This window comes from Strigops habroptila, chromosome 1, assembly GCF_004027225.2.
Source record: "Strigops habroptila isolate Jane chromosome 1, bStrHab1.2.pri, whole genome shotgun sequence".
NCBI lineage: Eukaryota > Metazoa > Chordata > Aves > Psittaciformes > Psittacidae > Strigops > Strigops habroptila.
This window is the reverse complement of record NC_044277.2, coordinates 100,187,536-100,211,133: the sequence shown is the minus strand read 5'-3', so window position 1 is coordinate 100,211,133 and position 23,598 is coordinate 100,187,536. Positions and strand designations below refer to the sequence as shown.

The following is a 23,598-nucleotide window of genomic DNA, read 5'->3' as shown; positions in this document are numbered from 1 at the left end:
ATTCTTGCTATGCACAATCTTCAACATCTTGGCATTCAATGTGTGGATGAATGTCAGATGTTATTGCCATGTGTTGGATTCTGATCAGCAGCCTACACCTGACAGGTTTTACTGTTCATTACTTATCCTCAAGCCATTCATGTCCCTTTAACACTCTAAATGCTGCACTCAAATGCTGACGTGGGTATTTTTTAATTAAGCACTTTTTCACTGTTTAAGTTTGCTTAACAGACAAATGCCTGCAGGCTTTCCACTTTTAACTTCTTGATTGCTCAGCAGTGAGGCTTTTCATAATTAAAAGCCCATTTTTCAGTTATTCTGGTCTGCAATATTTATTCTTCAGAAAAAAGTACCGAAGAAATGTTTTTGCATGGCTGAATGATTGAAGGAAAACACTTCAGGTGCTCGTCTGTTCTTCAGTAACACAAGTTTTTAAATTAAACTGCAGAATTTTCTGGCTTTTTTATCCACCGCCTCTCAGTGTGTGGAACTCCAGTGACTCTGATGAACAGCTCTGAGTCACTTCTCCTGGTGTCAACACTTTGCATCCTTTCGAGCCAGATCAGAATCTACACAGAGCGGTTACAGAGTGAGATCTCGAATAAGCAGCCGTGAATTTGTCTCACAGAAGTGTTTTAGAGTACCATCACCACCCACAACCAAACGGCCCAGTTAATGAAAAGCTTTGTTGAAAATTCCTTCTCCTCCTTATGGAACTAATGCGTGTGCAAATCACAAATCAGGTAAGAAAATATTTGGCATGCCAGGAGCAGATCAGATGTTTTTCAGACACTAGGCCCTCTGTAGTATTACAGTTGACAAACAAAATGTACCTGCAGTGGCAACATCTAAAATAGCACAAGAAAGAACTGACCAACAACTTGTTGCTAATAAAAAAAGCTTGTTTCCAAGATTGGTTGTTTGGTTTTAAGACTCAGGTTCTAGGCATGGAATTTACCAAAAGATAAGGAAAAGCCTCTATAAATGCCTAAACAAAAGCTGCTTAGGTCGAGCTTTCATGGCCACATGTAGACTAATAATTACTAAGGCAATCAAAGACACTTTGGAAAATAAAGACTGTGACCTAATTTAAGCAGCTTCACCCTGACCTGTACATAGGTTGCATAACTGCTCAGCAGTGGCTTTTGCACCCTCCTGCTTTTCAAATTTCTGTAGCCAAGCATGCTCTACCTCAGAAAAGAATGCAACTTCTGGCCAAGATTTGTCAACGTGAATTCTTAGGCATAAAATGTACAACTAAGAAATCTCTAAAGTTGATCTGAGGTAGAATAAAATTGGGTCCGCTGATCTGGATGCATGCAAAAGTTGTCTTTAGGAACGGAACATAGCTGGGAATATTTTAGCCTACAAAGGGAGTGTTTCACAAATTTATGGCTTATCAAAAACTAGTATTGTGCAGAAGCAATTATTCATAACTATACTGCTTTGCCACACAGACTGTAATGCCACTCAGACAGCCATAGCTGCTGAAATCAATGAGGGCTTTGTCACCAGTTTCAATAGACACAGGATGTTACCAGAACGGCACCTGCAGCGGTTCCCAGATAGGAACACTAGGAAAAATCTTCATTTGTAACTAAACCTTTCATGTTTCAAATGACTGGCCTTAGATGTGCATTGGAGACTTTTTTTTTTTGGGGTGGGTATGTTTTTCTTCCATCAAGATACATATTTATCAGCTCTAGTCCTGAGATGATCTTCACAGCTCATCTCCCAGGGGATCAGAACTCCTTTCTAAATTGCTTCTTTATGAAAATAATCAGGGCTTGAAATTAACTTTTTTTAATTGCTCACAATCTTTGCTACTTGCAAGAAGAGCAAGTAGCATATTTCCATGTCTTTTTTTTTTTTTTACTATTTTTTTGAAACTTTAGCTTATTTATTTGCTTATCTGCCTTTAGCAAGTTCATGTTCTGAAAGCAGAAGAGCAAGAGGATGCAGGTGAAAGGGAATTAATAGGTTATTTCTGCTCAGGAAGAAACAAAAACCCCACATAACCATAAAACCCAAGCATACTTTTGTTGTTTGGGAAGATCAAGGAAATCAAATTGCAAATTTTAATTTTTGGAAAGGAATTCCTGTGAAGCTACTGTAACTCAGCTTCTCAGTAGCTTTGTTTCTCAGTTTACCATTTTAAAGTGTGGAAAATAATACCCTTCTATATTATAAAAGCATTTCACAGCTAAATAATCTAGGGCCAGCCTGTGCTAGGTTTTTTTGATGTTGTGTGATGGCTTACCACGCAAGTATCCCCAAGGGACTAGCAAACCTCTGTGACAACTCCATTGACAGGCTTCCTTAGGGACCACTTGCACAATCTGTGTTATTAAACATAATAAAGAATGACAGAATCTGGCTGTTAAAATGTCATTGGAGGCTCAAATACTATAGTGCTAGCAGCCGTTAAAGCTATAGATAAATTACATCTAAACCAATCCCATTTTGCTGCATTCCTAACTTCTGAAACATCCTTTGATTTCAGTGTTGCTAGTCTTTATTCTCAGCACATTCTTTTTTTAATCTAACACCTCTGAATTTCTCCTCAGACAAGGACGTAACCACAGATACGGCTGCCAGGTAAAATTACTGCAATGAGTTCTGGTTTGTACAACTTCTGAAAAGCATTCTGAAATGTTTTGCTTCAGGAATGTTTTGCTTCTGGGGTGGTGAGGACTGAATAAGATGTCTTCACTGCTTAGGAAGCAACAGAACTTCTTTCTGGAATCATGGAATAGAATCATAGAACGGTTTGTAAAGGACCTTAAAGCTCCTTTACAGTCCAGTTCCAACCCCCTGCCACCGGCAGCGACACCTTCCACTAAGCCCCATCCAGCCTGGCCTTGAACACTTCCAAACACTTCTTCCAAACACTTCTTGGGCTCCTAAGGCATGGCTTTGTAAATTTATGCAGGGCTAAGGCTCAGGAAAGGACGGGATTGCCCCAGGCCAGCCTTGCTTTCGTGCCAGAGGAGAACCAGAGCCATCCTACCACAGCCCTGACACATGCATCAAGACGAACATTCCCCCTTACAAAATCTCCCAAGTTTTTTGGCTTGGTTTTTTTTTTTTTTTTTTTTTTTTTTTTTTTTTTTTTGTTCTCTCAAAAATGTTTTCCCTTTAGAGGGCGGTATCTCTGCAAACCCGCCCAGGCTTCTCAAATTAAAGAGATGAAGCACCGTGTGGGAGATGGTCGCTCAGCTCCAGGATCCTGCACAGTCATGACAGCTCGGGGTCAGGGCGGTGAGGGGGGATGCTCCCCACGAGGGACATGATTGTATTAATGCTGTGAACTTCTCACACCGCGCCTATCCCCCGGCCAAGCAAAGGGACAGGAGAGGTTCTCCCCTTAGGATGGAGCGGAGCCCGCAGCCCTGAAGCGAAGCACCCGACCCCACTATCACCGCGAACCCGTCCCCTCACAGCGGGCGGCGGGAAAACGCGGCGGGGGCGGGGGGGGGCGGGCCGCGGCGGTTGGAGGCGGGGCCACGCCGCGCCGTACCGGGGCGGGGCGGGCGGGCGGACGGACGGGCCGTGGAGCCCGTCGGCTAATGGCGCTGGGGGCTGGCAGCGCCGCCTGGCCGCGGGGCGGAGGGCGGGGGGGCTGAGCGGGGCGTGCGGCGCGGAGAGGGAACAAAGCGCCGGAGCTGCCAGGTAAGGCCGCGGCCGCCGCACCCCTTCCCGAGGGAGGAGATAGGCAGGGCGGGCAGCGCTGACGGGGCTGTGCCCCCCCTTCCTCCCCGTTCACCTCCCCCATGTTTGTGAGAGGAGGAAATTCCCCTCGGGGTGATTTTCCCCCGCTGGCCTCCTCCCGGAGCCCGGCCGCCCGCCCTCACACACCCGCGGCCCCGCCGCCGGCGGCCGAAGGGGAGTAGGAGGGGAAGGTGTCGCCCTGAGTTTCTGGCAGCGCCGCGGCCGTGTAATGTTACTCCTCGGCGGGGCGGGAGGGGCGCGGGGCGGGCTCTGCTCCCAGCGCGGCTCCTCTTTGTGTCCAGGTGGCGAGGCCGAGGGGCGGCTGGGCTGCCCGCGGCCATGGGGGTGCAGGACCGGCCCCAGTGCTTCTTCGAGATAGAGATCAACCGGGAGCCAGGTAAGGCCAGGGTCTCTGGCGAGAGTCTTGTCTCAAGTGTCGTGTTCGGGGTGGGTTTTACCACGTTTTTGCCTCCGTAATGCACTCAAGCCGTTAGCAGTGAGTTTGTCCATTGATATGTTATTTCTGAGTTAGTTTTTAGTAACTTTTGATGTTTACCAGGGTGCTGGATGCTTTTTATTCTCTCTTAAGAGTGAATTTTATTGGTATACAGGAGAGGCTCTGTGAGGCTAACACCGTTCTCAAGATAAAGAGCAACCTTTATTAAAAGTGCTGCCTGGTTATTTTTTGTACCTTTACAATTCTATAAACTATGGAAAACTGGGGCAAGTTGTGAGGAAACTGGAGAGGTACTCCGAGAAGTAATTTTAATCATACGGTAATTAAATTGGAAAGGGACCTCAGGAGGTCAGCTGGCCCAAATCTTTCCTCCTCCTGCTCAAAATGAGTCTTGTGAGTGTAAATAAAGAATTGACCATGGAATCGTAGAAGCGCAGAATGTCTCACCAGGTGGCCACTTTAAAAAAGAAAAATAATTAAAACAGATCCATGTCTTAACTCATATTTTCCCTATGGGAAGTGTAAGTGCCCGTTAGAGGCAGACTGTGAGTTTTAATCCTGGAATAGGTACTTCATTCCTTCTGTTTTCCGCACTCCGTAAAAATGGTTGCAGAGATTTACTTACCCGGCGTTTTGAACATGAATTTGTCAATGCATATGAGTTGTCTCACATATACTCAATGCTATATATTGCTGCTGTTTGCCTCTCAGAAAAATGAAGAATGTGATGGCTTCATTATGCTTTCACTTTCATTTTTTGCTTCAATGTTTCTCTGAAAGCCTTTGAAATAAGAGTTTGTATCTTTGCATGTTCAAATTTCAGTTGCATTCAAATGTAACTGTAACCCATTTGGCTTGCTTTTTAATTTCGAAAGAAAGATTCAGTTCAAACTTCTGTGACCCGATAGGGCATATCTATAAATCTGTTGCTGGTGTCATTCCTATTTGAGTTATTTAACTGTGCCTTTTCTGAACACTTTTATTGAAGAGAAAAAAGTTAATGTGAATGGACTTTTAACATTTTCTGTGTCTTTAAATTCAGATTTACAGTGGAATGAGACTACTAAAAAGGTTTTACATTGGGTAGGTTTCAGTTTAGGAATGATAGTTTAATGGCATTGCTTTATAGCAGAGACAACTCATTATTCATCTCATTTGCTTATAATCTTTGTTAGGGATTTTTTGTTTTGACTCTTCATCTGAAGAATCTCTCCCCGCGCTGTTATCTTCTACTCGTTCTTTATGCATGTGTTCCTGCTCGTTCATGATATCCCTTGTCGTCTGCCTTGTCCCCTCAGCCTTGTGCTGTGCATCATGAGTGAAAGTGCATTACCTTGTTTTCCCTCACATCTATTTGGGTTTGATGACTGATAGTGGTGTCAAAGAGGAATTGCAGTGTTAGTGTTCGTGGTGGCGCAGAGCTTTGGTTACCTGGAGTAGACAGAAGGCTTTGCCTCTGTTTGTGGCTGTCAGTATTTATTGTCCCTTTAGCAGGGATCTCAAAAGTGCGTATCAAATTCAGAGCCCTGCTGGTTTCATTGCACCTTACTAATAGCTTGTATTTTTGCGGGAAAATGTGCCAATTTGTACAATATTGGCATGGGACTTAGGTGCAGTCTGGTTATACTACTTTATTCTGGTGTCTGTTATGAACTTGCTATGCAACTATGTCTCAGGATTTAAGGTTATATTTAAAAAGCTTAAATGTTGCTCTTCTAGCTGTAAGATGACCTTCAAAAGCTGAATCAAGTGTGAATGATAAAGCAGTGCTTCCAGATGACATGAAGCACTAACTCTGAGATGTACTCTCCCGCTGATACTAGTGAGATATTAATTTTAACTTTTAAACTGCCAGCAGATTTTCAAGTTAACACTTGTTTATTTGATTTTAATGCAATAAGCTGATCTGCTGGTTCATTTTTTTAGACATAGGGAGAAAGAACTGGGCAAAAGAACAGTCCTGCTAGCCAAGAGATAAGACATTGCACCCACCCTGTCTACACTGAAAAGCTGAACTAACATCTCCCCACAAAATGCAGAGAATAAGCAGACATGCCTCTTAACGTATTGGAGACATCTCTTCACCTGCAGAATACAAAACCATGTCATGTTTGACAGCGTAGGTTGTTTGGTGTCCAAAAATATTCCACCACACAGTGGGGCAAATTTTGAGGGCTTTATGTCTGTGTTTTTAAGTCTAAACTTAGGCTGCTTTTAATAAGTTGCCTGTTAAATATTTTTTATGAATGCACATTATGGTTCATAATTTTTGAAGAGCAGAGGGAGAATAAATCAGAAATAAGTGTTTATCTTGATACCAACACCGATAGCACCTCTCCCTTCTTTTTGGGTCCCCCATACCAGTGGATTTGGATGCATACAGCATGCAGATAGGAGTAAACTACCTTACAGTTTCCAAGAATTTTGGGATGGCAGCAGATGCCAATTTAGATAATTCTCTCTCTACTCTCTGATGCAAAAATCTGTGCAGAACGTCAGTCTTTCAGATACCGTGATAATTAGAACAGATGCCTGACTAGGATGTCGCATACATAGTCTGCTGCTGTAGCAGTTCTTGTGGCCATCCAAGATTATTTTTTCACACGTTTCCCCTCCCGCCCCCCCCAGCTAGATTTATCCATCATGAAATATGTTATATTTACTCATTTTTGCTTTTTTTGTTCTTATTCGTGGCAGAATTTTCCTTCTTATTTTGTTTTATTACCTTTTTTCATTCTTTCTCCTGTCCTTTGTTATTTTTTAACCCCTTCCTCACTTTTCAATTCCATTTCAGTTTCCTTCCTTCCTTATCAGTCAGTCTGTTGATATATTACTTCTCTCCTTCTAGTCAATTCATGCAAAAGTTTGGTATATTTTGGGATTGCAGCTGCTATGAATTTATGTGAAATAAGCTCCACTACAAAAGTCATTGTAGTACTGTGCTTGCATTAGTAGAACCAGGGATACTTTATGGGGTTTTTGTTACCCTTCCTGTCTGCAGACAGAAGCTGTTCTCAACTGGCTTCTCATTGACTTTTAGCCCTTTGAAGGCAAAATTTTGCAGATTAGCAGAAAACAGATCGGCACTTTGAGTTTGTCCATGAACCATTTGGCAATCCAGTTGAGCGTAGTACAGCAGGACCAAGGGGGCATGCTGTATGAGGAACCCCTGTCAGGGCCTATAAGGGAGCTAAGGTGTAGATTTGGGGGGAACTGGTTTAATAAAAATTGTAATCCAGTCATCATGTGAAATTGTTGTCAGTGCAGAATGAAATACCGTGAATACTTACTTTGAAGTTCAGAACAAATTGGATTAGTAAGTGGAAGATTGAACTGATGAGCCTCTTCTGCTAGGAGGAGAAAAAGTGTAGTCTCTCACTTGCATATCTCTGTGAAATATAGTAAGATAGTAAATTTTTGTTGTGTGCAGTAGTGAAATATGTTTGCTTTAGTAGAGACCACAGAGGACTGGAATGGAGGAGCTTCAGGTAGTATTTGTGGAAGACTGGGCCTAGTAGAGAGCTGGAGAAATAAGTTTATGGAGGCTTTCCTTGCAAAAAGTGTAAAGTGGGGTAAGGAAGCATTAACCAAATGTTAAGGTATGAAGGCATAGATGCCTTCTCAGTGCAACTGTGACATCCATTGTTTTAACTGATGTTTAAAATAGTCTGTTCTTTTTCCACAGTAAGTTTGTATTTTTCTGAAAACTGTAGCTGCATTTCTACTTTAAAGCAGGTTTTTTTTGAATTTATGACTTAGTGCTCTCAAATTTAGGGATAAATATATCAATAAAATTAAAATACAGTCTTTTTAGTGAGCTATTATTTAAACTTTTAGGCAGATCTATCTAAGCCTTTGGGCCTCTGGCAGGCGTCCTGGGCTCAGCCTGTAAGGTATGTGCATCGCTGTTTTAATGGTTGTAATCCCCACTTTCCCCTTCAGGAGAATATTCCTGTTGATATACTGGGAAAAATGCTGCAGTGGCTGCTTACTTGGCCTGCTCTGAGAAACTGGGAAAAGACAAACCCAATATATCTAATTTTGAATAGCTAGATTTATTTTGCAAGTGTCTCTCTGAAATTGACACCTTTGTGGTCTAAACATAACAATCTAGCAAACCAGTTTGTATTACATGGCTCCTGAGGTTGTTTCTGAAAAGTTAAGCAGCTAAACTGGAGGAAATCACTGGATAAACATTTTAATTCACTGATTTTAATAAACTTCGCTAGCAGAATCCCTCAGCACAATATAGCATGGATATTCCTACCCTTAATTTTTACCACTTAATTTGAATCAAGTACTAGTTCTTCCTCAGCTGAAAAATTGATCATGGGTTCAAAAAGAAAAGAAAAAAGCTCTCATCTTTTGATTTGAAAATAGTCCTGGAATTGGATTATATCTGGTCATTATGCCTTCTGGTTTCTATAATATCATTAGGTACATGCAGCATTTTATGAAATCAAACTTCAAAACATCTTAGACTTTATATATGCATCACTTACTGTATGTAATTACCAGTAAGGTAAACGCTCTTTCATCACTTTGACTTCTATCAAAAATATCATTAAAGAATAAGTCAAAAGCCTTCTAGCAAATAAGAATGCTTTATCGAAGTATTGTTTTATAAGTAAGAGGCAGATGTTGCATTATGACGGGATAAATTCCTATGATGTTGGCTATTGCAAGAAGTACAGTAACATGCTGTAAAATCTACACTGTGCTACAGACAAACACGTCTTCATAGCTGTGAGCTGGTGAGAATCAGTCTCCTATTGAGAACACACTAAATTAAAATTACATAAATGTCCTCCCTGCTCATGCGTTAAAATAGAGATTTCACCTACTTGAATAACTTTTCTTAGCAATTTGCTTGTTTGCTTGTTTTAATTTATTATTCAAGTCTCGTGGTTAGTCACAGAAAGTTTGTTCCCTAATGGGATAACTTAACCTTTGTTAATTTTCTGTATACAGTGAAGGTGGATCATTTGAGATAAGAGATGTCTAAATCTGAGGAAATTAATAGCATCTCAAATGCTTTTTTTTCTGTGTTGTGTCAGCACCTACCTCAGCTCCAAGTTTAAAATTAGATGTTTCCTTTTGTAGGTTTTTCCTCATCCCTCAAAAAAAAAAAAAAAAGACAAAGATTTTTAAGTTCTAAGCAGAACTTTTATACAGATTTTTTTTTTTTCTTTTTTTTTTTAATTAACAGCTGCTGTTTCATATGTATTTGTCAGATCAAGGTGTGAAAATGTGTTTGATCTTTCTCTGGCACATTTAATTGACTGCTTGTCAGTGGAAAATAAAACCTTTCAGTGATAATGATATTGATGCAGTTTAGGTAACATACAGGTAGCAACCCAGCAGATGGATACACAGTATGTGGTTTGTGTCTTGTAAGCACATGGCACTATTTTATATAGCCGGATAAACTGTGTAAACAGTACTTTAGGTTATATGGAGGAGAGAGGTCCTTGTCTTTTGATGGTCCTATAGTCTTTTGATGTTGGATATGTGCATTACAAGCAGTTTGTTGGAGTTGAAAGGCAGGAGAAGCTACCACACGCTATTATTGACAAAGCACGAATGAAAGATGCTGTTGAAATCATGACACCTTAGTTATGAATGTCTTTTCCCACCTTCTGCCTTAGCATCTTCAAGAACTTCAGATGACATTCTTCAACTAGAAAACAGACATGGTGGTGTTCGCTGCTTCAGGTGCTAGATAGGGTGGGGTTTGTATGTAGGATGGGAACCTGCAAGCCAGAGGCTCCTGCAATTTATGCCTGAGGGCAAAAGTCCCTTCTGGAGCTCACAGGCAGTAACACCTACTAGTTATTTGGCAGCTGTCACCTTGGTAAATGAGCAGCTGGTCTGTATTTCTCTACTTTTGGTAGAATGGGGATAGTGACAGCCTTTTCTTTGAAAAGTGCACGTGTTATTCACACAGTGAATGCAAGAGAAAATCTGTACGTGGCTTTTTAAAGCACTTAGTCACTGTTCAGCGCTTTTGCAAGAGGGGGAATGGGCCTTCTGCTCTCCTGAGTGACTGCTTATAGTGAAAATTGATAACTCTCTTACTGAACTGTCTGTTATGTTCTCTGCATGAGTCTTCAATCTGCATAGCTTATCGTGATTTCTTCACTTGAGAATAGCTGCTTTTTCGTAGTGATAGTTACAGCTACCACTGTTTAATGTGGGGACTTTGAATATTTGCTATTTCTTCATTTTTTGCACTCTCTTCCTCACCATTTTTTTTTTTTTTTTTTAGATTTTCCTGCTGTAATGAGAAAGCTCAGAGAACATTCTTACTGTAGTTAATGGACTTTTTACAAGGACATGTAGTGATAGGACAAGGGGGAATGGCCTTAAGCTGAAAGAGAGTAAAATTAGATCAGATATAAGGAAGAAGCTCTTCTCTGTGAGGGTGGTGAGGCCCTGGCACTCACCCACGCTGCCCCAAGAAGCTGTGGCTGCCCCATCCCTGGCAGTGTTCAAGGCCAGGTTGGACAGGGCTTGGAGCAACCTGCTCTAGTGGAAGGTGTCCCTGCCTGTGGCAGGGGGTTAGAACTAGATGAGCTTTAAGGTCCCTTCCAACCCAAACTGTTCTATAATCCTATGAAATGCAGACATTTCATCAGCTGAAGGCATCTTGAATTTTTATCTAAGACTACAAAATACAGGTGGTGTGATTTTATTTCTCCCCTTTTTCAACCAACAGTTTACCTTGTTGGCAATTACATAGGTTTGGACAAAGGCTTAAAATTGAATGCAATTTCTTAGGAGCTTCACAGAGTTTTTCTTGGTAACAAAATATTGAACAAAATACATTTGAACACTTTTTCTTTTTTTTTTTTTTTGGAGGGGGAAGGAAAATAAGTAATTACTGCAGTAGTTACTTTTTAAAATTATCTTTGAAGTCTTACCAGTGCACACCACTAGAGTGTAGTGCTCATTGACAGATTATTACTGGTCCCCTTGTAATGCTGGTTGACAGTGCGGCTTTTATGGCTTATTTAGCAACTTCCTATTTGCTAATTATATATTTTTTTTAAGCTTTCATATATTTGGGATTTTTTTGGGGTATTTTTCTATAGCAACGTACATCCCAGTATCTTGGAAAATAAAAGAAAATGTGAATCAGTTCTAAACCAGTGGTTCCTTATATTAAAGCACTCTTCAGCAGTATTTACTAGTTTTGGAAGGTACTACCACCAGTAGCATGGGGGTAGCTGGCCTGAGAGTGAGAATTACTCTGCTCACTTGGCATAGGCAGAAAGCAGTATTTGGTTCATAGTTTCTGGCAAGTGGAATGTTAATGCTGAGATTGCTAGTGGGGTTTTGCCTGCCTTTCGTCTTTTGGTTCATCTTTTTTGTTTGTTTGTTTTTAAACTAGAGGATTTTAGGCCAAGAGTGCTGATTTATCTCTAGTCCTTAACACAGTATGGGGATAGGTCAGTTGGGCTTCTTAGGTAACTATCACAGAGGAAGCTGTGACAATGTAATTATTAACTTATTTGTACAAATATAGTACATGGGGGCCGGGGAATTACTCCAACTGTCTGAGGACCTGTATTTACGGCAAATGTCTTCAAAACAGGAATTGACAGGATAAACTATTTTGATAAATAAGTTTGGCTTTCAAATCAAGATGGAATAATTAGGATTTTTAATAAATTAGATGTAATGATACTACTTAATCTTCATTTTTTTGATTATGGTATTGTTCTTTCCTGCCACTTGTTTTAATGTATGCATATTTGAGATGTTTTCTGCTTGATAAAAGAACTTTTTATAAGAAAAATTTATTTTGAAAACATATTTATGTGACTATTTTATAACGAGTTATGAAACTTTTTTTTTTAAACTTCTAGTTGGTCGAATTATGTTTCAGCTCTTCTCAGACATATGTCCGAAGACTTGTAAAAACTTCCTTTGCTTGTGCTCGGGTAAGTAGCATGCTTATATTTAAGATTCTTTTTTTTGTTTCTTAGAATTATTATATGTTATACAAGTATAATCCACAGCATAATAATAGTGCTGATCTTTATTTTCCTGGTAAAAACAAAGCTGAGACTTGTTAGAGCTGAGGAGGGTTTGAATAATGCATAGTAGGAAATAGTGTGGTATTCTGTAACTGTGACTGAGTTAGGGTAGTGGAGATAATACATGATTACAGAATGCAAACTGAGTTTATGGAACAAAAACTTTTGGTCCCTAATGTGGGACTCCTTTAGGTAGAAGTGATTGACAAGGCTGAGACTAATGAGTGATCACTCAAGTTACACAAATGCGACAAAGACATGCATTTCTTTAGGATTTATCAGGGTGTTAGGATTTATCAGGGCACATATTAAATATTAATGTCATTGCACAGTATGATGGTGACGTTTGACTTGGGACACTACATAAAACTGAATATGTTAAAACTTATATAAAACTTTGAGTGTATTTCAGGCTCATAGAAGTGATCAGAGGACAGGACCATCTTTTAAATCTGAGAAACTTCTTCATGTTTAGCTAAATGAAGGACTGAAAGGTAATATGATGGTCCCATAGAAATCCTGGCATTGTTTGGTGGGAGACAGGAGAGATCTGTGAAATTGAAGGGACAGCACTGACAAAAGAATGTCTGGGTATAACGTAGCACCTTCCAGCCCATTTTTTAAGGTTTGGTTTTTTTGGGGTTTTTTTTGGTTTTTTTCCTTTTTTTTTTTTTTTTTTTTTTTTTTTTTTTTTAAGTTAAGCAGGATTTAGCTTTTTAAAAATGGCTTCTAGAGATTGAAAGAGTAATGTTAGCAAGAATTTGGTGGGGTTTTTGGTCTGCACTGTTCCTCAGGGATTTTTCAGCTGAAAGCTGCAGATTAATCTTGATTAGGTTATTACAGGAATTAGTGTGTGTTACTTATGGGTAGAATGCATTTTGTGTCTGTTGGTGATCTCCTGGTCATTTATAACTGGATGCTCAGCTATTTGCAATATATCTTGAACTAACTACACCAGTGAAGCCTCTCCCTTTTACATGAAATAACTCTTTTCCAATTCATTAAAAGGCTCCAGCAAGACTTTCCAGGCAGCATTTTAACATCTGGCTCTAGTGAACAGCAGCTTTTAGCTATCTGGTTATGTGAAATAAATTTGTTGATATCCTTATGTATTAACTTCTTAAAGCTCATCTTGTCAGAATGTGATGTGTTCTATATAATCTCTGAAGATTCGGAATAGCTTTATAATACTGTGTACTGTGGAAGGTACAGTACATACCTCGTTTTATTGAGGTCTTTGTGGTGATGCCCCTGCTTTTTATTCTACTTTCAGATTTTTTTTTTTTCATTTACACTTGTTAGAGATATCTAGAGATAGACTGAAAATGGGCAAGAATGGTACAACTGATATAAAAATGGGAACTCATTTGAAGTTTATCTTACTCAGAATAGAGTACTAAAGATAATAAATGAAATGCAGTAGCAGACTGGATAGTCTGAGCCTCGTGTTCTGTAGCTCCAAAGGATTGTTAGAATCCTGAAAGGAGCTTTGCTAGAAAAATGTTAGATGGAGGTAAAGGAAGGGAAAGGTGTTGGAGATGATGAGGAACGAAACAAACAAGCAGAAGAACAACTTTTTAAAGCAAAAAAAGTCTGATTTCTTTGTATTGGATCCCTGTTTCAATTTTGTTCTGCAGCTGGCTGTACAGGTTTCACTGATGTCTTCAGCTGGAACTTGTCTTTAATTCGAAGAATATTGGAAAGTAAGCACAGAGTTAAGAGGTCTGCTCTTGAGATCTGGACCTCATAGCAACTTGATTTGTGCTGTGTCCATCTATTGTGTGGTGGGCACACAATGTGTGAAACAAAGGGTGATTTCACTTGCCTCAAGGCAAAGCAATATGCCATGGGAGAAAGACCAGTATTTAAAATGCTGTGCCCGTCATCCTGCCTGCTGCTCCTTCCGTAATCTCTGTGAGTCAAGCCAGGATGTTTCTGTCAGAGACAGATGGAGGAGGACAGGGTGATTCTGGCAGCCTTCCTACAGCCTGACATTGTTGTCAGAAATAGACCTGGCTGCCGTGGAAGTATGCTGTCTGCCTTGACAGCAAAAGGCGCCTTGCCTTTAAATTAAAACATCTGGGCTTGCAAACTGGCATTTTCAGGTCCTTCAGGCAGTCCACCTATTGAATAAGCAGAAGCCCATCTGCTCTTTGGCGCTTTGTTAGGAGCTTCCCTTCTCATAATCTCCAATGGAGACCACTATTGCAAACCATGGGTACAGAGAGTCAAGGTAATGGAAAATAAGTTGTATTCTCCAAGAGAAGGCTTCTACAAGTACAGTCAACAGCAATGCCATGAGTAGGTTTTGTGTCACTCTCTTTGCCCTCATCCTGGCAGCAATGGGCTGTTGAGAATGGCAAATCTGGGGTGAGTTGACCATGAGTTAATTTTGGGTGGAGGAACAAGAGAGTGCAAAAGGGGAGCGTTGGCTCTGCGTAACAAGTACAGGAATATTTCTGAGTGAATTACATGGTATAGAACATACTGGTTAAATGTCCTCTGATAAAGCATCAAATGTCTGTTTCATAACCAGTGGTGGGATGAAACAGAACATTAGGTTATTTGTCCTCTCTCATTACAGACTATCTCCTGCACTATGCTTTACATGGGATTTCAGCTGTTGTACAGCGTATAATATACCTAATGCCCTTAATCGCAGTGTTCTGCCAGCTCCCCACTTTCTGGAAGCTAAAGTCAGTATCTCTTGCTTGTTCCTTGACTGGACCAGTATAAATTCCTCATGAACCTACTAGCAGGACCTCTGCCCTGCCAGTCATATTACCCTCATCCACATGTCCAGTGAAGTTTTTCTCCTGAATTTTGGAAGAACTGTTAATGAAGCTTACTCAAAAATCACCAGTAGGCTTGAGCTACAGCTGCAGTGGGAGTCCACTGGGTGCCATTTCTTAAAAAATCTAAGGCTCAGAAAGAATTAACAGGTACTGTGGCCTGGTGGGGCTTCTGCTGCTAGATAAGAATGACCCTGGTTACCTGGACAGGGTTTGAGGAATTCTTTGTTTCTTTGTTTTTGGGTTTCCCCCCGCCTCCCCGCCCCATTACGGTTCACATTCAGTTCATCCTGGAACTGTTCTTGTATAAACATGTTTGTTCCCCTGTTCTGTCACTCTTTCCAGAAATGAGAGTCTGGTTCTGCTGCTGGATAAGAATGACCCTGGTTACCTGGACAGGGTTTGAGGAATTCTTTGTTTCTTTGTTTTTGGGTTTCCACCCCCCCCTCCCCGCCCTATTATGGTTCACATTCAGTTCATCCTGGAACTGTTCTTGTATAAACATGTTTGTTCCCCTGTTCTGTCACTCTTTCCAGAAATGAGAGTCTGGTTTGTACAATTTTCATACTGAGATGGTGAGGGTCGGTGCTGGGTAAATTGGCATTAATGGGTGGCCTGACACTGTGCATGGATTGGTGAAGACGTGATGCATGCTTGGAGTAGCTCAGACCCATTTTTCCATGAGTGGACTGTATTGAAGCTGATTTGAAGCCTGTTCTGAGCTCAAATTTCTGTCCTGGGATTCAGGTGGCAAATCCAGATATATAACGGTTTGAAAAGGAGACAGGTATAAGCTTCAGCTAACACAGCAGCATAGCTATAACCACAGAAAATAATTAACCCATCATTATAATGAACTCTTGTTTTCTATAAATTGTCACGAGTGGATTGCTAATAAATAACTCTTCCTTGGGAGGGGGTGGAATTTTTTTTGGAAGACACCACTTAATTTTTGCTTGAGTCCCCTTGTAAAGAAGAGGTCCTGTCTGCAATTAATGGATTTTGAAAAGGCAACAGGTAGGACTGTGGTGTCTTGTATAGTTCTGCGGTTCTGATGGCTCTTATATCCATTAACACTAGGGAGGTAAAACCCTTAGAATTTATTCAGTGACAATCTGTAGATTCTTTTTGTTTAACCTTCTTGCAGGTGAAAAAGGAATTGGCAAAACAACCGGAAAGAAGCTGTGTTACAAAGGCACTACCTTCCATCGTGTGGTTAAAAACTTCATGATCCAGGGTGGGGACTTCAGCGAAGGTAAAATACACTTTCAAAACTGAAATACTGTAAATGGAACTTTGTTATGACTTAGGTGATTATAATGTAACTTCAGAAAATGCTGTGGAATTATTACAATGCCATAAAAATATTTCATTTGCTGTGAAGTGCAGCATTTCTTTGTTAATTTTTGAAATTATAAAATGTTTCATCTGAAGTGATACTTGTTTAGAAAAATGTATTAAGTTAAAGAAGAAAAAAACCCTTTAGGGGCTGGTAACACCTATATTATTAAAACAATTCAAGTCCAAACTGTAGTTTTAACTGCTTTTCACTTTTGTGCCTGCAGTAGAGGTGACAGTACTCATGCCCTATTGATACAGGAACATAACTGTTTGAATAAGTTTAAAAATAATAATAAAATAGTAGACAAGCTAGAAGTGTTTAATGGAAAAACCTCTAAAAGGATATTATCTGGTAGTTTCTTTGTTTCCTTCCCTGCAATATGTGTACAACAGGATGTTTTAGCCTATTGTCCTTCCCTGAAGTACCTGTCCTTACGAAAATGTCTTTCTCCTTCACTGTGTCCTGGAATCTTTTGCCTGATAAAATGGGCGTGGTGAGGGAATATTTTGTTTTGAGAGTCAAGTAGAAGAGCCTTTAAAACTGCTAGCTATGTTCTTAACCCTTCCATTCTAGTGGCCTCTCACCTGCTTTGAGCCAGGAAAGATTGTTGCTCATACCTGCTGTTGTCTCTATCATTTTTTATTTTTTTTTTTTTCTCCTTGCTGTTGTTTTGCTGGCTGCTGTTACTTTAGCAAATACCAGTGAGGACTGGAGAACTGGCCTTTGGAGCCCAGTGTTCAGAGGCACTAAGGCTATCTTCATTCTCAGTATTTTGTATGTCAACAGGATTATGCACAGCTGTGACTGAATTAAGGAGCTCAGATTCTAGTAACTGGCCAGAGTATACTGGTTTGCCATAAACTGGTGGAATGTTACGTATGGCTTTTTTTCATAAATGGAACAAAAGGCTTAATTCATGCTTTTTAATGCACAGGTAATGGAAAAGGAGGTGAATCTATTTATGGTGGCTATTTCAAAGGTAAGAGGAAATATATCTTTGCAGATTCTTTATTCAGTTCTGAGATAAGTAAGTCTTGATTCCAAAGCTATTTAATGCAGACAGGTCTACTTATAGATCACCTTTTGCATGAAACTAATGTTGCATGACAATCCTTTTTATATGCATGACTTTCAGATAATTTTTTTGGTAATACTTAACTTTAACTGACAATTAATTAAGGCTAACATTATTGGTTAAACATGACTTTCAGCATGGAGGTTAGGCAACTTTATTCATGAATAAACTCCTATCTTCCTGCCTAAAACTGTCAACATATTCTTTTGTTTATAGAGAATGTGGTCTTTTGCAAAATGAAAAGGTAAGAGACAAAAGCTCAGTAACACAAATTCAAACTCTGTTCCCTTGTACCCTCCCTAGTAAATATATAGACAACCGATACATCCGTTTGTAGATGGATATGTGTTTCTTGGAGAAATGAAGAGTTCTGTGTCTGACCTTTCTAAGGGTTAATGGCTTGTTCTGAGAAAGAATACTGGCATAATTTCCATCTCTAAACAATTATTTCTTGTTTTGTTAATGTCCCTTTCCTCCCCTTCCCTATTCAAGGTTTGTATGCTTAGTATTTGTTTCTAAAAGTGTTTGACTTTGTGTATATGCTACAAAAGTTACTTTACTTGCAAAGACATTGTAAATAAATGTACATTTACTTCTTTTTAAAATCTGTTGTTGGAAGGAAAATGGTGAGTTTATAACATATTCATTTAAAGACGTACAATTCTTTACTGGGGAAAAAAAACCCAAACAACAAAACAGCACAAACCAACGGGTAGTTACTGTGGTATTTAAGCATTAAAAAAAAACACTTCATGTATTTGGGTAACAGCCCCTGATTCTGTATGTTTTGCAAGTAGCTCTGCGTGATGAAGTGCATGCAATTGTGTCTTACAGAGACATAATTGGAGTATTACAACCTTTAGTCAAAAGAAAGTCTTGAACAGATGCGTTTGCTAAGTAGTTACTAGGGTTAGTTTCTAAAGGGGGTGAGTGCTGAACATGCAGGACTGTGATATGTAATCTTAAAAGTAACAGCTCCGTACACTCAAATTACTATTTTTAGCTTTGAAAATGAGCTTCAGGAGATCTGGTTTTATATTATGCTGTGCAACCAGAAGTCCTCTTTAATTCACTGGAATACAAAATGCATCTTTACTTTAGTCTTAATTGATTTTATACTTAGGTTGGAGGAACAATGTGTTCTTTAGTTTCTCATTCAGGTATTTATATTTTTTCCCCTTGGACATATTGAGACTTCCAGTTTGGAGTGGATAGGTGGCTATCTCGTAACGCTCCATACCGGGGAAATGGCTTTTTCTCCTGATCCTTCTACCTGAGATGCATGCTGTGTAAATAACAGTATCATGTATGTTCAGTCTTGTTTTAGGATGTCAGTCAATTTGCCAACAATGTTCTTATTTAGAAAATGCTGGATTTAAAGCCATGTCTATGAGAATCTACTGTTTATTGAAGAAACTACTAATGACTTTAAATGTTTTTTCATTAGAAATGTTTGCACTGTATCTGAAGCTTTTTCTTTAAGAAAGAATGCTTTCTGTCTCATAACTGCTTCTACTGTAACTTTTGAGAGGCTTGCTTAAACTTTATTTTTGTTTTTCTCCAACTTGTTCATGTTTCTTCAGCAGCAGCAGAATTTCTCCTTATAGCATCCATAAGTTACTAAGAAACTTAGCCTTGCGTTCTTTGTCAGGGAAAATCTGACGAACATATTTTTTCTTCAAACAGATGAAAACTTTATTCTCAAACATGACAGAGCGTTCCTTTTGTCAATGGCAAACCGAGGGAAACATACCAATGGTTCCCAATTTTTCATGTGAGTAGATGTGATAATGACAGTTGAGCTTTTCTTAAACAGAGAAGCGCTGTTCATGAGAAAGATGGTATTGCTAAATTATCTATAACAATGTTATTTGCCTTACTTTAGCTAGGGCTGAGTGGGTACCTGCAGAGTAAGCTATAATAGGAAACATTAGTTATCACAACTTTCTTCTAGTATTCATTTGGATTAGAAGCTGATACTACACGGATGTTCCTTGTTCATTGCTTTTTACCCTAAAAATACAGCTTATGTAGTAGGTTCTTATGTCGAGTAAATAGATTCTTTGGCTTTGTATGTGCACCAGCCAAATCTTAACAGGTTATCTGCAAATTACAATGTTGAGCATTGTACGCAAAAGGGAGCGAGATCTATCTAGAGGTGGTTTGTATGGGTTTGCACGTGCTCTTTAAAATATGATAGTTTATGATTTAGTTTAGGGGTTTTGTTGTCTTTTGGGGGGGAGGATGAGTGGGGTTTTATTTATTGGGGTGTTGTGAGTGGTTTTGTTTGGGAGTTTGGGCTTTTTTTTGTTTGTTTGGGCGTTTTTTAATTTTGGAGTGTTTGTTTCTAGCACACTTTTTACTACACAGTTCTGTTTACTTGTGCATATACCAACTACTTTGGTACCAACACCATATAAAATTACATGCTCATAATCAGATTTTTCCTTCATCACCTTAAAAAAAAAAAAAAAATCCATTCCAGTATATAGCCTTATTCTGTTAAATTGTAGAAAATAATGAGACTCTACCATCAGTAAATAGTGAAGTCTGATATGCCAGGGTCTTCTGGTTACAATAGTTGTATTCTAGATTCAGTATTAGTATTTTTAAACTTGCTATTTTTTCACATGATCATTCCTCCTGTTAACTCCCTTTCAAAAATTGCCAATGTTAATGTTTAACAGTTGAAAGAGCTGAATTATAGCTTTGGGCTTGTGCTGAGAACTACTTTGGGAAATAACACGGTGTTTTCAAAAGTAAATTTTAGTTCAGTTACTTAAGTAGAAAAACGTATTTTTTCTTTGCCATCTTTCTTGGGGGTTAAGAATGAATGGCGCTTCACTGTCTTCAGTAAAGGAGTAAATTGTCCTCAAGAATCTGTTTGGGTTTTTTTTTCTCCTTTGCTTGAAAAAGATCTTCAGTATGATATGGTGAAGTTCAGATAAGAGACATTTTTAGGTTTCTTCCTAAAGAATGCCCTAAAAATGGAAAATCAATAGGAGCCTAAGAGGAGGTCTTTCACAGTTACCACTGTTCTGACTTTCCATAGAGATAAAATTGCAAGTGTCAAAAGCTTGTTTTCTGTCATTTTCAAACCAAATTTTAGATGTTGGGCCTCTTTATAGTAAATCTGAGTGGATATGCATACACATTAGTCTGGAAATATGGTTTAATAAGCTCTCTGAAAAACATTGGTTCACTATTTAGTGCTTGGTGACTTACCTCTTGGTTCTCTTGCCATAATTTTCCATTTTTAAGCTTATCTGAACAATATATGTGGAAACTTAATGATGTCACATCAGTCAAGAAGCTTTCATTTGAGGGCTCTAAAGTTTCTTTTCTCTCCTGCACTTGATTCAGAAGTCATCGTATTTCCCTTATGCTCAGCAGGCTCAGCTACTTGTTCAATTAGATTTAATAGACATAAACACCTTGTCTCTCCCCACACACCAAAACAATCTAAGGTTGTGTAGGATGGTAAATTATAATTTACAGGGAACAATAAAATTAACAGTATTTAAGAGCACTTTCATCAAACACAGAATTATTCTGAATGAGAAAGATTTAATGCATTTTAATTGGATTTAATGCAGATTTCTTCAATTTCTTCCTCCCCCCCCAAAATCTCTGTAAAGAGAAAGTGTTAGTTTGGTGGAAATTCAGACAGTAAGTTACCTAAACATAATTGTCTCCATGTAAGCTAGATTCACCTCAGCTCCCTGTAGGAATCTAAAGGCGTTTTAGCGTCCTGGAATGTCCTACGTGGCCTTCAGCTGCTGGGAGAGAAAGCCACGTATGTTTGAAGGTCTCTTGTCTTACTGGCCTGCCCCATGCAGATTTCTTGGATAATCCTTACCTTGGATATTCACCATGAGAGTGGTAAGGCCCTGGCGCAGGTTGCCCAAAGAGGTTGTGGCTGCCCCATCCCTGGCAGTGTTCAAGGCCAGGTTGGACGAGGCTTGGAGCAACCTGGTCTAGTGGAAGGTGTCCCTGCCTGTGGCAGGGGCTTGGGAACTGGAAGAGCTTTAATGTCCCTTCCAACTCAAACCATTCTGTGATTCTACAATCCTGTAATGTCTTAAGTGTCACCGGCTTCCTCTATAGAGTCGGGCAAGTGAGTCAAGCCCAGGAGTGAACTCCCAGATAACCAGTGAGGTTTAGGTGGGCTGCTGTCAAGTCTTTAAAGCATCCTCTAATGCTCTAGACTTCTGCAATCCTCTTGTCCGGGGCTTTTTTCATTTTACTGCGTGCAGACATGTAATGCTGTTTGAGGCATCTTTGGGAACTCCAAGTCAGGGAGTGTGAATTATAATGTAGCACCTACAAGACCCCCTGCACTCCTGGAGTAGTAGCTGGAAGCCAGGCACGATAAGTAGGGCAGCTCAGGATTCCTATATGTCAGCGATTGAGTGTTCTCCCCAGATCTGACCACCAGCTGAGATGCCTGCCTTGCTTACAGATGCCTTTACTGTATTCAGGTTTATGCATTTAAGCTGAATCCCACCATTAGCCTCCAGCACTGCAGCTGATCCCAGGAATGAATCCGTAATTACGGAATATGTGCAGATATGTGAGGCCACTTACAACAGCATTTGTGTGTACAGTCAGTTGCAAAGGCAGGTCCACATTTGATAACTCAGTTTGCAGCTAGGCAAGGCTGGATAGTTCAACAATCTGCCTTTTTGTACAGATTTTTTTAATGGTGCAGCCCTTGGTTTCAGCTTTGTAATGTGGAGAGCTTGGATTTTAAGATTCAAAGTAGGAAACAAGTACTGAAGATCTTATCTAGGCAGTTTCTGACTTAACTCTAAAATGCAGTATAATAAAGCAGTTAGTCTTGCTTGGTGACATTTGTCGAGTTACTTTAGGGAATATATTGTGCACCTAGACAGCTTTTCTTTAATTACATGTTTGCTTCCTTTAGTGATATACTTCAGGCTGAAATTAGAATGTGCTTCTTGTACTCAAAAGAATGCTCGGTTATTCAGTAGTTTATCATTAGGAAAAATGCTCTTCAAATGTATAACCTGAAAATTGTGTGAAAAGCAGTATTCAGTAGCAGCCTTTGGATTTTATTTAATTTTTTTTGGTAGTTTGAGCATGTTTAATTTTACAGGTTAGATATTTCTTTAGCCCTCTGTTTGCATTTTTTTCATAGATAACTTCGGGAATGAGAACTCTTTTTCTCTCTTATACACATCTAATGTAGCAGATAAGGAAAGCAAATAAGTTATTTTATTTAATGTATTTGTCCAAGTAGGGCTAAAATAATAGCAAGAATCATGACCATAACGGGTTTGCTTAATCATCAGAAGTGTTTTCCGTGCTTACCACAGGAAAGTGTCATTTGGAGTAACTAGTCTTTACAGAAAGGAATTGGGCAGCAAGTATTTCTTTGGCAGGCTGCACTAACAAGTTGGTCACAAGACAACTGTACAGTGCTGAAAAATTGTTAAATGTTGATCTGCAGTGGTCAGTTCACTTGAAATAGAAGCTCCAGACTAATCTTAAAAGTAAACAAGCATCTGCCTAGTCCTAAGGTATCATCAACTTTCTTTGATTCATCAATAATTTCTCTGGCATGAATGAGCTTGAAGCATTTATAAGCAACAACAGAGAACCGGGCATGGGAATTGACAGTGTAAGTATTGTCAGGGAGTGCCCATGAGGCCAGTGTGAAAAGAATGAACATAAATTAAAGCACTGGTAGAAACTGGCAAGATGCAAAAACAGTAAAGAGTCAGAAGTTTGCGTGTGTGTGTGCGTGTGTGCGTGTGTGTGTATATATCAGTGTTCGAAGTGCTGTGGGTAATGGTGGTGACTAATTTTCCCCACCTCTTACAATTTTTTTCCTTACCTGAGTAGGAGTAATATCTGGATTGAAAGGGGAATGTTGAGCTAAGGAAGGATTACGGTTTTCATGAACACTTAATTTAAATAGGCCAAGTCTATTCACACATGTGATTAAGAAAGATTTCCTAGTCTGAAGAAATGCATTTTGTTGAAATCCAGCATAAGTGATACAGAGACCGTCCCTTTGTGCTGTTTAGAGTCGTGAAATATTGGAACTTCAATTTTCTTTACCCAAAGGGATCTGTTGGAACATTTAATTGCATCTTGTGTTGAAGGTGGTTGTAAGGTACCAGGTTATAAATTGGCTATTTGTATTTTCAGAT

The 23,598-nt window shown here is 39.4% G+C and overlaps 1 protein-coding gene across 8 annotated transcripts in view; it reads left to right on the top strand.

Moving 5' to 3' along the window:
• The first annotated feature begins 3,532 nt into the window (after positions 1-3,532).
• Positions 3,533-23,598, top strand: part of NKTR (natural killer cell triggering receptor) — a 42,960-nt gene continuing 22,894 nt past the window's right edge. For 6 of the 8 annotated variants that reach the window (XM_030477816.2, XM_030477808.2, XM_030477801.2 and 3 more), the window contains exons 1-6: positions 3,533-3,672; positions 4,014-4,108; positions 12,040-12,114; positions 16,150-16,257; positions 17,279-17,323; positions 19,106-19,193. In XM_030477816.2, the coding sequence (XP_030333676.1) occupies positions 4,051-4,108; positions 12,040-12,114; positions 16,150-16,257; positions 17,279-17,323; positions 19,106-19,193 (374 nt within the window). In that variant the 5' untranslated portion in view covers positions 3,533-3,672; positions 4,014-4,050. Of the gene's footprint in view, positions 3,673-4,013; positions 4,109-12,039; positions 12,115-16,149; positions 16,258-17,278; positions 17,324-17,356; positions 19,194-23,598 lie in introns of those variants that run through there. The other 2 variants (XM_030477825.1, XM_030477834.1) reach the window with 2 other exon arrangements.